The 15,289-nt window shown below is 51.5% G+C and overlaps 2 protein-coding genes across 3 annotated transcripts in view; both read left to right on the top strand.

Annotated features, from left to right (window-relative positions):
* Window positions 1-590: 590 nt before the first annotated feature.
* eif1axb (eukaryotic translation initiation factor 1A X-linked b) lies at window positions 591-5,236 on the top strand. The gene is made up of 7 exons (XM_068304410.1): window positions 591-745; window positions 1,188-1,271; window positions 3,583-3,686; window positions 3,780-3,830; window positions 4,272-4,353; window positions 4,432-4,523; window positions 4,629-5,236. The coding sequence occupies exons 1-7, from the start codon at window positions 730-732 to the stop codon at window positions 4,632-4,634; spliced, it is 435 nt and encodes a 144-aa protein (XP_068160511.1). The 5' UTR covers window positions 591-729; the 3' UTR covers window positions 4,635-5,236.
* A 1,959-nt stretch (window positions 5,237-7,195) lies between these two features.
* Window positions 7,196-15,289, top strand: part of map7d2b (MAP7 domain containing 2b) — a 9,911-nt gene continuing 1,817 nt past the window's right edge. The window contains exons 1-10 of one of the 2 annotated variants that reach the window (XM_068304293.1): window positions 7,196-7,464; window positions 9,775-9,864; window positions 12,035-12,124; window positions 12,238-12,314; window positions 12,430-12,494; window positions 12,619-12,785; window positions 13,010-13,124; window positions 13,462-13,621; window positions 14,625-14,729; window positions 14,807-14,870. In XM_068304293.1, the coding sequence (XP_068160394.1) occupies window positions 7,242-7,464; window positions 9,775-9,864; window positions 12,035-12,124; window positions 12,238-12,314; window positions 12,430-12,494; window positions 12,619-12,785; window positions 13,010-13,124; window positions 13,462-13,621; window positions 14,625-14,729; window positions 14,807-14,870 (1,156 nt within the window). In that variant the 5' untranslated portion in view covers window positions 7,196-7,241. The remainder of the gene's footprint in view (window positions 7,465-9,774; window positions 9,865-12,034; window positions 12,125-12,237; window positions 12,315-12,429; window positions 12,495-12,618; window positions 12,786-13,009; window positions 13,125-13,461; window positions 13,622-14,624; window positions 14,730-14,806; window positions 14,871-15,289) is intronic. The other variant, XM_068304294.1, reaches the window with a different exon arrangement.

Genomic DNA, 15,289 nt, shown 5'->3' with positions numbered 1-15,289 from the left:
GACCCATCTTGGCCCGCAACCTGATGATGATGATTTGGGTCCCTTTGGCTGGACGCTGTGAGCCCGGTCAGTCACCTGTTTTTAGGAGGGTGTGGTTAATCTCCACCTGGGACGGAGCGATGGTTCTGGTTCTGTCTCTGCTGGACCAGTTTTCTTGTTTCGTGTGTTTGATCACTTATAAACCTCTTCACTGTGACGTTCTCTTTTATCGAATCTAACGCCTATTTGTTGAAAAAAAAATCTTGATTTTTCTGACAGAAGAAATAAAACTGAGCACAGGACATATTGTTTTACTTTCATCACGTGACTGTTTTAAATCCATGTTGTTGGTATTTATTTAATATTTCATATATAAGAACAGAAAATATGAAGATCTCATGAATGCATTACACTACTACATTTGGCTCTTGGTACATTTAATTGTTAAAACCTTAGTGATGACGTGAACTACTGGCATATGACGTCATCTTTCATTTTATACCTCAGCTTTACTTTACTTTATTATTAAGACCTACGGAACAACAGCGACAAAGGCTGTGACGTCACAGCCTTTGTCGCTGTTGTTCCGTAACTCTGTTCCAATAAAGCTTCGCGGTTTGAACGTCCTGCTGACGCATGCGCAGAGCGGACGTCCGGGGACTTCCTGCCGTGGGCCAACCGTGTGTTCCGTCACGTTCGAGCAGCTGCTGTCGGTACCGGGAGGATTAACGTCACGGACGCGTGAGGAACATGCCCAAGAACAAAGGTACGACACGGGGGCGCGCGCCCGTCCGCGTGGGGCTCGCGTTACGTTACGTTACGTAACGAAAGTGCGAGCCGAGCGGCTAACGCTAGTTAGCATCACGGCATGTGTGCTAACCGGTTAGCAGGACCGAGTGAAGCCGTGAAGTTACCGTGTGTGTGTCAGTGTTAGCTAACCAGCTAACCAGCTAGCTAACCCACCGGACCAGGGTCACCTGTCTAACTAGCCACCGGCCTCACCGGGACATCTCCCGTTTATAATACGGAACTCAGTCGGCAATGACGTCATAGCCCCGCTCCGCCCCTCATGAAGACACCGAGAATCCAACCGATCAGAGCGTTCAGACCGGATCAGTGAGCTCACAGCCCGCCGGTGGCCCGCTTCCGGTGACGCCGGTGGCCCCCAGGTGGTCCTCAGGTCCTCAGGTGTTCTTTGTCCCTCACAGGTAAAGGAGGAAAGAACCGGCGGCGTGGGAAGAATGAGAACGAATCAGAGAAGAGGGAGCTGGTGTTCAAGGAGGACGGTCAGGGTGAGTTCTGGTGAATTCACTACTGATCCATCCATCCCTCCTCCTCCGCTGCTCCGCTGCAGCGGGTCACGAGGTCTGGAGTCTATCCCAGCTGGCATAGGGCTCGAGGCGGGGGACACTCCGGGCACGACGCCAGTGCGCCTCGGAGCCACACACAAAGGCAGACAACCACACACACACACACACACACCTATGGGCAACCAACCTGAAGTGCAATTTATTCATTTCTCCACTCACATTTTGAACCCGGAAATCACCGTCGTGTTTCCATCTCACCTGAGTTTCTGGACCCAGCCACACGACAACACGACATCTGCTGGTTTAACACGCTGCAGTGAGAGGAGTTAGGCCCCGCCCACACGGTTATGGATCTTTTTGAAAACGCAACTTTTTTCACCCACACTGCTTTTCTCACGCATAGACAAAACTTTGCATCCACACGACAGCGTTTTTGAAAACATCTCCGTCCACACATAACATCAGGGTGTTCATCGACACGTATCCGTGTGTTCATCAACACGTATCCGTGTGTTCATCAACACGTATCCGTGTGTTCATCAACACGTTTATCCTCAGAATGACAGGAGAGGACCGGGACGTTCCTCCTGGAGGATGACCTCCATCACAGAGTTCTCCACCAGGGGGAAGCGCGTCCTAGTCCGACCCAGAACTGTGAGCAAGGAATGTGAATGAATGAATAACTAAACTTTACGACTCTTTAAACAGATGAACAAATATCCAACTGTCTGCATGTTCATCAACGCGTCTTCGAGCTGGACGTGTAACAGCTCCAGCTGTTACACGTCAGAAAATCGCCGGTTTTAACTGAGTCTATTCTGTGTGTACATGTAGAGACGGGTCACACACATGTAGACACGGGTCACACACATGTAGACACGGGTCACACACATGTAGACACGGGTCACACACATGTAGACACGGGTCACACACATGTAGACACGGGTCACACACATGTAGACACGGGTCACACACATGTAGACACGGGTCACACACACTGACATCACAGCGGTTTTCGTCGCAGGGAGATGCACCCCGGGTAGAAAAGGTTTGGGTTACAGCGTCCACACGACAACGCAGACAAAAAACTTCACTTTGGCCGGCGTTATCTGCGTTGTTGTGGTGATGAAAGGAGGAACCGCAACAAAAAAGTTGTGTTTTCACCCGCCCACTATGTGGGCGGGGCCTAAGTCTCACTTTATCACTGTGAAAAAGTTGAAGAAAAACCAATGTTGAAGACTACAAGTATTAGTACAGGTATTACTACTGGTATTACTACTGGTATTACTACAGATATTACTACAGATATTACTTCAGATATTACTTCAGATATTCAGGTATTACTACAGGTATTTCTACAGGTATTACTACAGGTATTACTACAGGTATTACTACTACAGGTGTTACTACAGATATTAGTGCAGGTGTTACTGCAGGTGTTACTACAGATATTACTACAGATATTACTGTGAACAGTATGGATAAAGACACAGAAGAAGAGAAAACCAGCAAAAATCCCAACATTTGTACCATAATGGACGCGTACCCCCCCATGTCTCCATGGGGGGGGTACGGCTAAATGTCAGCACCAAGACTAAATAATGAGGTGCAGCAGTGAAAATGTGTGTGACGGTTGTGTCAGCCTGGTGCAACGTCCACAGGAGAGAATGAATTAACCCAGTGGGTCTTAACCTGGGTTCGATTGACCCTAGGGGTTCGGTACCTCCAACAAGGTTAAGAACCACTAGACTGAAGGAAAAGGAAACTATTGAGTGAATAAAACTGTTACATCTTTATTAGAGGGTTGGGGTCAGGGATAGAGGGTTGGGGTCAGGGTTAGAGGTCAGGGTTAGAGGGTTGGGGTCAGGGTTTAAGGTTAGGGTTAGAGGGTTGGGGTCAGGGTTAGAGGGTTGGGGATGAGGGTTAGAGGGTTGGGGTCAGGGTTAGATGTTAGGGTTAGAGGGTTGGGGTCAGGGTTAGAGGGATGTGGATAGGGTCAGGGTTAGAGGTTTGGGGTCAGGGTTAGATGTTAGGGTTAGAGGGTTGGGGTCAGGGTTAGATGTTAGGGTTAGAGGGTTGGGGTCAGGGTTAGAGGGATGTGGATAGGGTCAGGGTTAGAGGTTTGGGGTCAGGGTTAGAGGGTCAGGGTTAGAGGTTAGGGTTAGAGGGTTGGGGTCAGGGTTAGAGGTTAGGGTTAGAGGGTTGGGGTCAGGGTTAGAGGGTTGGGGTCAGGGTAAGGGTTAGGTTCTGGTCTGCTGTGGTCCAGAAGCTCCACCTTCTCTGTCTCCTCCAGAATACGCTCAGGTGATCAAGATGCTGGGGAACGGTCGTCTGGAGGCCATGTGCTTCGACGGAACCAAACGACTCTGCCACATCAGAGGAAAGCTCCGGAAAAAGGTAGGCGCTGGAAGCCCCGCCCCCTGGTCTGCAGGGGCTCAGCGATTGGTCAGGACGGAGGCGAGGTGACCAATCTGGTGTGTTCTGCTCCAGGTCTGGATCAACACGTCGGACATCATCCTGGTTGGCCTGAGAGACTACCAGGTGAGTGACGGGGGGGTGTCAGGTGTGTGTGTGTGGGGGGGGCGTGTCAGGTGTGTGTGGGGGGGGGGTGTTGGGTGTGTGGGGGGTGTCGGGTGGGGGGGGGTGTGCGGGGGGGGTTGGGTGGTTGAGGGGGGTTGTCGGGTGTGGGGTGTGTGTGGGGCGGGTGTCGGGTGGGGGGGGTGTCGGGTGGTTGAGGGGGGTTGTCGGGTGTGGGGTGTGTGTGGGGGGGGTGTCGGGTGTGTGTGGGGTGTTGGGTGGTTGAGGGGGGTTGTCGGGTGTGGGGGGGGTGTCGGGTGTGTGACGGATGCCCAAGCGTTAGCGACGGGGGGGTCGGATGCCTGTCGGACACCACTGGATTTATCCCTGGAGGAAATGAGTTGTGGGCGGGGCTAGGGTAAGCGTTGGTAGTGACTCACTGAGGTTCCGCCCCTCCGTTTCCAGGACAACAAGGCTGACGTCATCCTGAAGTACAACGCAGACGAGGCTCGCAGCCTGAAGGCCTACGGGGAGCTGCCGGAGCACGGTGAGTCAGCTGGTCGTCATGGTGACGTAGGGGGGCGGGGTCAGACACAGTGGCGGCTAACAGGCTCCTCCCTCACAGCTAAAATCAACGAGACGGATTCGTTCGGCCCCGGAGACGACGACGAGATCCAGTTCGACGACATAGGGGACGACGACGAGGACATCGACGACGTGAGTGTTCTGGGGGGCGTAGGGCCCCGCGTGGACCCCGGGGGGCCCGCGTCACATGAAGTGTGAATGGAGGGGGCGGGGCTAATCAGTGTTTGTTCCACACAGATCTGAGGAGGACCAGCGACCAACCAGAGACGCTCCGCTTGGGACACATGGCACCGACACACACACACACACACACACACACACACACACCATGTTTCTTGTTGTTTTACACGCCTGTAATCAATACACGCTATTGACAACCAATATGATTGACTTTGTGATGTTTGAACGCCGCTGATCACCGTGGTAACCAGTGGAGGAGGAGGAGGAGGATAAAGGTGTAGCTCTGGCAGCCGGGTGTCAGTGGGCGTTGCCTTTCGGGCGTCGGCTCCTCCCACAGGTCCATCCCTAAATAAAAAGAACCTTTAGAACGTGTTTCTATGAATTCACCAGAACCTGATGACTCAGCGTTCTGATGGGCGTGGACTCGTTTCCACGAGGCCACGCCCATCAGCAGTCCAACTGATCCTGATTGGTTCTGCTTCCACGTCTGGTGACCCGGTCCATACCAGATGCTCCCAGACTGGATCCACCACAGACCCCATCAGACCCGGTCCCTCTGACCCGGTCCGGTTCGGAGCTATTGGTCTGGAACCAGTCGGTTCTGGTTCTGCTGGAATCAAGTGTAAATTATTTGAAGGCTGTTTTCCAATAAAGATCTCCACTCACCTGGCAGTGATGTCACTTCCTGTTCCGGTCGGCGGTGACACTGGATGCAGTGGGCGGAGCTCTGCAGACTGATGGAGGCCCCCTTGCAGTCGCCATGGTTACCATGAGTGTTCTGTCGGTGGATCTGGGTTGTAGTAAAACCAGTTCCTGGTCCAGGGTGTGTGATCCGACAGGAACACACGCACACATACACACTCTTCTGGTGAGTCTCTGGGGTGATGACATCACCAGCCTGTACCCAGAAGTCCCTGGGCTGTGACATCATGTAGTACCGTTGTGGAGCAGCAGAGGGCAGCACATACAGATCCAGTCTGGATCCGGTTCTGGTTGTGGTTCTGCTGGTCCAGGATGTGAGGTCACAGAATCCTGGTCCAGACGGACCCAACGTCAGCTCGAAGCTGAACTGGGTCAGTCAGGAGTCACATGATCTGGTTCCTGAAGACCTTGTCAGGAGAACCAAGAGTTCATAATCCAGGAGTCACTTGAGGAAGGTCAGCCAATCACAGGGCTGGTAGATGGAGACGGTGGTGAAATGGAGATCCTCCCCTTTATTTAGAGAGTTACTGTGTAGAGTGGTATTGTTCAGGGTGTATGAGCCATACAGTGAAGTTATGGGAGAGAGTAGTGAATCTAGACTAAGGGCAGAAGTGAACATTTGTGAGCAGCAGTATGGTTTCATGCCAAAACAGAGTACTACAGATGCAGTATTTGCTTTGAGGATGTTGATAGAGAAGTACAGAGAAGGCCAGAGGGAGCTGCATTGTGTTTTTGTAGATCTGGAGAAAGCTGATGACAGGGTGTCCAGAGAGGAACTGTGGTATTGTATGAGGAAGTCTGGAGTGGCAGAGAAGTATGTTAGAGCGGTGCAGGACATGTATGAGGACTGTAAGACAGTGGTGAGGTGTGTGTAGGTGTGACAGAGGAGTTCAAGGTGGAGGTGGGACTGCATCAGGGATCAGCTCTGAGCCCCTTCTTGTTGCTATGGTGATGGACAGGCTGACAGACCAGGTTAGACAGGAATCTCCATGGACTATGATGTTTGCAGATGACATTGTGATCTGCAGTGAGGGCAGGGAACAGGTGGAGGAGAAGCTAGAGAGGTGGAGGTTTGTCCTGGAAAGGAGAGGAATGAAGGTTAGCTGCAGTAAGACAGAGTACATGTGTGTGAATGAGAGGGACCCAAGTGGAAGAGTGAGGTTAGAGGGAGAAGAGATCAAGAAGGTGGAGGATCTGAAGTCCTTAGGGTCAACAGTCCAGAGCAATGGAGAGTGTGGAAAAGAGGTGAAGAAGCAGGTCCAGGCAGGATGGAACGGGTGGAGGAAAGTGTCAGGTGTGATGCGTTTTATAATCCAGTGTCTTTATAATCCAGTGTCTTTATAATCCAGTGTTTTTATAATCCAGTTTTTTTATAATCCAGTGTTTTTATAATCCAGTGTTTTTAAAAGCCAGTGTTTTTATAATCCAGTGTTTTTATAATCCAGTGTTTTTATAATCCAATGCGCATTAAGGTATGAAAATTAAAAAAAATAAAATAGGCCATTCATTGAAGGTGTGCTCTATAATCCAGTGCGCCATATAGTGTTAAAAATACTGTACTTATGTCTTAAATTTGAAGAAAAAAAGTTTTTTTTTACTAAAGGGGGGTTGGAGAGGGAGCACATGACTCCAGCGGGGCCCAGTCCCTCCAACACGGCCCAGAGCCGCTGGGGTAGAGGGTTACTGTTTATTCAGACGCTGTTGTTGATTTTACATTAATTTTGTTTACAAACAAGGCGGTGGAAGAAAACACCCCCCCTCCGGTGGTGTTGGTTCATCCGTGGGTTGATGACGCTGTTCTTCCTGGGGGGGGGTGAGAGAGGAGGATGGTGTAAGGTCGAGGGAGGGATGGAAGGGAGAGAGAGGGGGGGAGGGGTTATCAGCAGTGAGTTGGGAGGGGGGAGTCAGGGGGAGGGGCTTGTCCCAGCAGCAGCCAGCAGACGGGCGCGGCTCTCGGATGCGGTAACCATGGCAGAGCAGAGCTCATCGCCAGGCATCCGTCGCCGTAGCGATGGCTCCGTCAGGGAGTGTCTCTTCTTCCCCGTGTCCGAACGCAACGAGCAGGAGAGGCTGGAGGCTCTGGTCCGCCGGGCCGGGGGGGGCCACCGCCGGGGCCAGGCTGGGGGGGAGGCCCAGGACCCCCCAGAGAACAGGCCCAAACGCTGGACGTGGGGAGGACCGCCCGATGAAGGTAAGACGGGGGAGTGAGGAGCCGGGTGGGGTGACAAAGCAGAGGACAGCACTGGAACGGGGGAGGGGGACACACAAGAGGAGGACAGGAAGAGACGCAGGGTGTGTGTGTGTGTGGGGGGGGGGCTGAAAATGGCTGCTGTGTTAGAATGAGTCAACACCCAGAGGAGCTAGTTATACCGCACTAACTAGCTCTACTAGTCACTAACTAGTGCGTTGCCACAGCCAATCAGTGTCCTCCATCTAACCCTGTCTTCTCATCCTCTTCTCTCACACCAACTACCTTCATGTCCTCTTTCACTACATCCATAAACCTCCTCTTTGGTCTTCCTCTAGGCCTCCTGCCTGGCAGTTCAGAACTCAGCATCCTTCTACCAATATATTCACTATCTCTCCTCTGGACATGTCCAAACCATCTCAGTCTGGCCTCTCTGACTTTATCTCCAGAACCTCTAACATGTGCTGTCCCTCTGATGGACTCATTCCTGATCCTATCCATCCTGGTCACTCCCAGAGAGAACCTCAGCATCTTCATCTCTGCTACCTCCAGCTCTGTCTCCTGTCTTTTCCTCAGGGACACTGTCTCTAGACCAAACAACATCGCTGGTCTCACCACAGTTTTGTACACCTTTCCTTTCATTTTAGCTGAAACTCTTCTATCACACATCACACCTGACACTTTCCTCCACCCGTTCCATCCTGCCTGGACACGCTTCTTCACCTCTTTTCCACACTCTCCATTGCTCTGGACTGTTGAGCCTAAGTACTTCAAATCCTCCACCTTCTTGATCTCTTCTCCCTCTAACCTCACTCTTCCACTTGGGTCCCTCTCATTCACACACATGTACTCTGTCTTACTGCGGCTAACCTTCATTCCTCTCCTTTCCAGGACAAACCTCCACCTCTCTAGCTTCTCCTCCACCTGTTCCCTGCTCTCACTGCAGATCACAATGTCATCTGCAAACATCATAGTCCATGGAGATTCCTGTCTAACCTCGTCTGTCAGCCTGTCCATCACCATAGCAACAAGAAGGGGCTCAGAGCTGATCCCTGGTGCAGTCCCACCTCCACCTTGAACTCCTCTGTCACACCTACACACACCTCACCACTGTCTTACAGTCCTCATACATGTCCTGCACTGCTCTAACATACTTCTCTGCCACTCCAGACTTCCTCATACAATACCACAGTTCCTCTCTGGACACCCTGTCATCAGCTTTCTCCAGATCTACAAAAACACAATGCAGCTCCCTCTGGCCTTCTCTGTACTTCTCTATCAACATCCTCAAAGCAAATACTGCATCTGTAGTACTCTGTTTTGGCATGAAACCATACTGCTGCTCACAAATGTTCACTTCTGCCCTTAGTCTAGCTTCCACTACTCTCTCCCATAACTTCATTGTATGGCTCATCAGCTTTATTCCTCTGTAGTTTTATTCCTAGGTCTCCTAGTCGCTAACTAATTCTAATTCTACTGCTCACTAACTAGTTGTACTAGTCACTAACTAGTTCTACTGCTCACTAACTAGTTGCACTAGTCACTAACTAGTTCTATTGCTCACTAACTAGTTGTACTAGTCACTAACTAGTTCTACTGCTCACTAACTAGTTGTACTAGTCACTAACTAGTTCTACTGCTCACTAACTAGTTGTTCTAGTCGCTAACTAGTTCTACTGCTCACTAACTAGTTGTACTAATCACTAACTAGTTCTACTGCTCACTAACTAGTTGTACTGGTTCTACTGGTTCTAACCCTAACCCTACTGGACCAGAGACCAGTTCCTACTGGACCAGAGACCAGTTCCTACTGGATCAGAGACCAGTTCCTACTGGATCAGAGACCCGTTCCTACTGGATCAGAGACCAGTTAACACTGGACCAAAGACCAGAAACCAGTTCCTACTGGACCAGAGACCAGGGACCAATTCCTAGTGGGCCAGAGACCAGTTCCTACTGGATCAGAGACCAGTTCCTACTGGATCAGAGACCCGTTCCTACTGGATCAGAGACCAGTTAACACTGGACCAGAGACCAGAAACCAGTTCCTACTGGATCAGAGACCAGTTCCTACCGGACCAGACACCAGTTCTCCTACTGCTTCTAGTGCTCACTGGAGGCTTTGGTTCCGGCTCGTTCACACCTGGACCTGGTATTACAGCCTGACCCTGTTGGTGCTCTGGGGCCCCTGGGTCACGTGGGACCCTAAGTGGACTGAGGTCCACCCGACACATTTGATGATGTCCAGGTGTGAATGTGTCCGGAGTCGGTGTAACGCTTTGCTTTCTCCACTGTGCTTCACCTGTTGCCCAGGTAACCCTCAGGCCCCGCCCTGCCACGCTATTGCCTCTGCTCAGCCCAATCAGCTTCCTGCTGCTTCCAGCGCCGGCCAATCCCCTTACGGTACAGACCCACTGTGTCCCCCTCATGACACCCCCCACAGAGTGCTGCTGTTTCACCTGTCCCTCACACCTGTGTCACCTGTCCCTCGCACCTGCCTCACCTGTCCCTCACACCTGTCCCTCGCACCTGCCTCACCTGTCCCTCACACCTGTCCCTCGCACCTGCCTCACCTGTCCCTCACACCTGTCCCTCACACCTGTCCCTCACACCTGTGTCACCTGTCCCTCACACCTGTCCCTCACACCTGTCCCTCACACCTGTGTCACCTGTCCCTCACACCTGTCCCTCACACCTGTGTCACCTGTCCCTCACACCTGCCTCACCTCTCTCTCACACCTGCCTCACCTGTCCCTCACACCTGACTCACCTGTCCCTCACACCTGTCCCTCACACCTGTGTCACTTGTCCTTCCTACCTGCCTCACCTGTCCCTCACATCTGTCCCTCACACCTGCCTCACCTCTCTCTCACACCTGTCCCTCACACCTGTTTCACCTGTCCCTAACACCTGCCTCACCTGTCCCTCACACCTGTCCATCACACCTGCCTCACCTCTCTCTCACACCTGCCTCACCTGTCCCTCACACCTGACTCACCTGTTCCTCACACCTGTCCCTCACACCTGTGTCACTTGTCCTTCACACCTGCCTCACCTGTCCCTCACACCTTTCCCTCACACCTGCCTCATCTGTCCCTCACACCTGTCCCTCACACCTGTGTCACCTGTCCTTCACATCCGTCAGCTGATATGGTGTCACCACGTGTCGCTGATGAAGCTCCGCCCCATTTGTTGACATATTAATATAGTAATTCATTCATTCTGCTGGTGGGTCATGCTCCAGGGGATTCTGGGTACTGTAGTTTCTGCCTGTGCTGGTCGACATTCTCTGTGCTGCCTTTGTTTATTCACAGCAGACAAACAAACAAACAAATGTTGTTGTGTCTCCAGCTCAACAGCTGAGGTGTGGCAGCAGTGACATCAACAAAAGACCTTTAGCATCGCTGCTACGTGTTAGCTGCTACGTGTTAGCTGCTACGTGTTAGCTGCTACATGTTAGCTGCTACGTGTTAGCAGACCGCGTCCTCTGAATGGACGTCAGGACGACCAGATTCTTCCGTCTCTTCAATGAGCGGACCTTCTTCTGTGGTGGGGTTTCGTTTTTCTTAAGGACAGGAGACAGTGTAAAATACAAGATATTTATTTGTCCATTCAAATCATGTTTAGGTTGAGCAGCAGTACAATAATATCATCAGTAGGTTGAGTATGAGTCCAATAACATCATCGATGATATTGACAGACAGACAGGTTCAACAAATACTCATCTAAGCATGATGAGAGCTCTGGAGATGATGAAAAAGTCCTCCGGTGTGTTGTTGCAGAGTACTCTGGGTACTAAAAAACTTCAAGTACAAACTAAAACATGGATCACATCTCTTTTTATACTCTAAAGGCGTAACTATGGGAGGTGTGAATCAGTTGTTTAACTTCATTCCCTCTGCTCTCCACTAATCTTCCCCCAGTTTCAGTAGGTGCATCATGACCTCAAGAAGTTAGCAGAGACGTCTAGTGGACAGGTTCACATGGCTGATGACATAACCTAATCAGTCACGAAGACATTTAGTGCAGACAAAATTATTAACAGATACTGACATTTACACAAACACTTCTAAAAACAGATTAGATTCTTGTTGAATCTTTCATGACCTCCAGACTTCCTGGGGCCGTTTCTCCCCAGTGATGAAAGATTTGACACACACTCTAGATTTTTGGGTCGAGAAATGATATTCTTTTATTATATTATTATATTGTTTTATTGTATTATTTTATTGTATTAAAAACTTTCCACCACACTTCTTTGAGTTAGCTGCTAACTGCTACTAGCTGCTAGCTGCTAACTGCTACTAGCTGCTAACTGCTACTAGCTGCTGCTAATTGCTACTAGATTCTAACTGCTACCAGCTGCTACACAAACACACAATGGACTGTTTGTGTCCACTGGGAACCGTGGGCTGCAGGAAGGGGCATGGTTCCGCCCAGTGGGCCACGCCCACTCTGGACAGACTTGAACTGTTCTGGGACGTCCTCCTGTCGCTGGGACGGATCAATGCACCGATCGATCACCGATCGTCTGTCAGTCCTGGTTCACACACTGATCTGTTCCGATTTCTAGTCGCTGACTTCCTGTCTCCGCCCCTGATGGACCCACCAATCAGCAAGCAGCTGTCCAACTCCTCGACTGCCCTCCATGTACCAGAGACGGGTGAGTTGGCCTTAGTGCCCATCGGACTTATGGGTAAACTTTGTGTGTGTGTGTGTGTGTGTGTGTGTGTGTGTGTGTGTGTTAACCGGTGTCTTCTCTGTTCTATCGATCAGCTTCATTCAGCAGCCAGCGAGCGTTCAGAGGTTCCTCCACCAGGAGGAGCATCGCTGGAGACCCCAGAACCCCAAAGGTCAGAACACACACACACACACACACACACACACACACACACACACACACACACACACACACACACACACACATACACGAGACTTCCTGCTCTGTGTGACCTTCGTGTCTTCCAGGGGGGGTCTCCGGTCCGCAGCTCTTCTTTCAGGACCAACAGCAAGGGTCCCATCCCCCCCCGAAGGTAGGAACCCCCCCCCTCCATATTCCCTGGAACCCCCCGTTCATTTCACGTGATGTCAGTGTGTGTGTGTGTGTGTGTGTGTGTGTGTGTGTGTGTGTGTGTGTGTGTGTGTGTGTGGTCTCAGGGTGGCGTCCAGCCGGAGTCGGGCCCAGTCACCCTGCTCTGCCAGCCAGTACCCCCCCTCGCCCCTCCGCCAGAGGGCTACGACCCCCGATGACAGGGGTCACCCTGAGACCAAAGGTCACGGCAGCCTGAAGACCCCCAAACCCCCCAGCAGGGAGGCAACTGCAGGTAAAGCCTCTTCTGGATTAAACTGCAGTGGCTGCAGGCCCCGCCCCAATGATGACCTGCTGAAGGCCCTGCCCCCCTGATGACCTGCTGCAGGAGCAGGAGGGGGGGTAGGCTCAGTGGTTGAACTGATGCTGACAGTGCTCACATTCAGGAGGGGGGTCCATCGGAACCTGCAGCCGGTGGGAGGGGGGTGGCTCCCACTGACCCTCTCTATCGCCCCCCAGAGTCTCCAGGGAATGGCGCGTCCAGGAGCGTGGGGGGGACCACCGACGCTGAGGAGGCGTCCCGGCTGCTGGCGGAGAGACGGCGTCTGGCCCGAGTCCAGAAGGAGGAGGACAGGTGGGGGGGCCAATCAGATCAGTTATTGATCCGCTGAAAGGTGTGAGATCGGAGCAGGACAGCATCTGTGTCGGGTGTTTGTCGGGCGTCTGTCGGGCGTCTGTCGGATGACGGTTGGGTGTCTGTTGGATGACGGTCGGGTGTCTGTCGGGTGTCTGTCAGGCGTCTGTCGGATGACGGTTGGGTGTCTGTTGGATGACGGTCGGGTGTCTGTCGGGTGTCTGTCAGGCGTCTGTCGGATGACGGTCGGGTGTCTGTTGGATGACGGTCGGGTGTCTGTCGGGTGTCTGTCAGGCGTCTGTCGGATGACGGTCGGGTGTCTGTCGGGTGTTTCCAGGCTGAGGGCGGGGGAGGAGCAGAGGAGGCTCCAGGAGGCCAGAGAGAAGGAGGAGCGAGCCGGCCAGCAGGAGGAGGAGGAGAGGAGGAAGATGGAGGAGGAGGAGAGACGACAGAAGGAGCAGCGATGGAGGGACATGCAGGAGCAGCTTGACAGAGAGGTCAGGGGTCATCTGTAACAGTGGTGATGGTGATGGTGATGATGGTGATGATGGTGATGATGATGATGATGATGATGATGATGATGATGGTGATGATGATGGTAATGGTGATGATGGTGATGATGATGGTGATGATGGTGATGATGATGATGATGGTGATGATGATGGTAATGGTGATGATGGTGATGATGATGGTGATGATGGTGATGATGGTGATGATGGTGATGATGATGATGATGGTGATGATGGTGATGATGATGATGATGATGATGATGATGGTGATGATGGTGATGATGATGGTGATGGTGATGGTATGATGGTGATGATGGTGATGGTGATGGTGATGGTGATGGTGATGGTGATGGTGATGATGGTATGATGGTGATGGTGATGGTGATGGTGATGGTGATGGTGATGGTGATGATGATGATGATGATGATGATGATAATGATGATGATGATGGTGATGATGATGGTAATGGTGATGATGGTGATGATGATGGTGATGATGGTGATGATGGTGATGATGGTGATGATGATGATGATGGTGATGATGGTGATGATGATGATGATGATGATGATGGTGATGATGGTGATGATGATGGTGATGGTGATGATGGTGATGGTGATGGTGATGGTGATGGTGATGGTGATGATGGTATGATGGTGATGGTGATGGTGATGGTGATGGTGATGGTGATGGTGATGGTGATGATGGTATGATGGTGATGGTGATGGTGATGGTGATGGTGATGGTGATGGTGAGGGTGATGATGGTATGATGGTGATGGTGATGGTGATGGTGATGGTGATGGTGATGGTGATGGTGATGGTGATGATGGTATGATGGTGATGGTGATGGTGATGGTGATGGTGATGGTGATGGTGATGGTGATGATGGTATGATGGTGATGGTGATGGTGATGGTATGATGGTGATGATGATGATGGTGATGGTGATGATGATGGTGAGGATGATGATGATGATGAGGGTGATGGTTTCAGAGGGAGGAGGCGTTCATGCGAGCCCAAAAGGAGGCAGAGAGGAAGAGGCAGGAGAGAGAACTGCTGCACATGCAGGAGGAGCAGGAACGACTGCAGAGGAAGAAGGTACCCCCCATCAGAACAGACCCCCCCCACCAGAACAGACCCCCCTCCATGTGTTCCTGACTGGACTCTGTTCTCAGAGGATCGAGGAGATCATGAGGAGAACCCGGAAGAGCGACCTGGAGCCTCTATCTGCTGCCGCAGGTGAGCGTGACCAGATGAGGGGAGGGGGTCTGGGGGTCAGAACACAATCCAGTGTGTTCTGACCCTGACGATTATCAGTACTGCTGACTGTGGGTTAGGTTTAGAGCTGTTAGGATTTGGGTTAGATCTGTTATGGTTATGAGCTGTTAGGGTTAGATCTGTTATGGTTAGAGCTGTTAGGGTTAGATCTGTTATGGTTAGAGCTGTTAGGGTTAGATCTGTTATGGTTAGAGCTGTTAGGGTTAGATCTGTTATGGTTAGAGCTGTTAGGGTTAGATCTGTTATGGTTAGAGCTGTTAGGGTTAGATCTATTATGGTTAGAGCTGTTAGGGTTAGATCTGTTATGGTTAGAGCTGTTAGGGTTAGATCTGTTATGGTTAGAGCTGTTTGGGTTAGATCTATTATGGTTAGAGCTGTTT

This window comes from Antennarius striatus, chromosome 20 (assembly GCF_040054535.1).
Source record: "Antennarius striatus isolate MH-2024 chromosome 20, ASM4005453v1, whole genome shotgun sequence".
In the NCBI taxonomy this organism is placed as follows: Eukaryota; Metazoa; Chordata; class Actinopteri; order Lophiiformes; family Antennariidae; genus Antennarius; species Antennarius striatus.
Note: the sequence above shows the minus strand (reverse complement) of the source record. Positions and strands in the feature narration are given on the sequence as shown.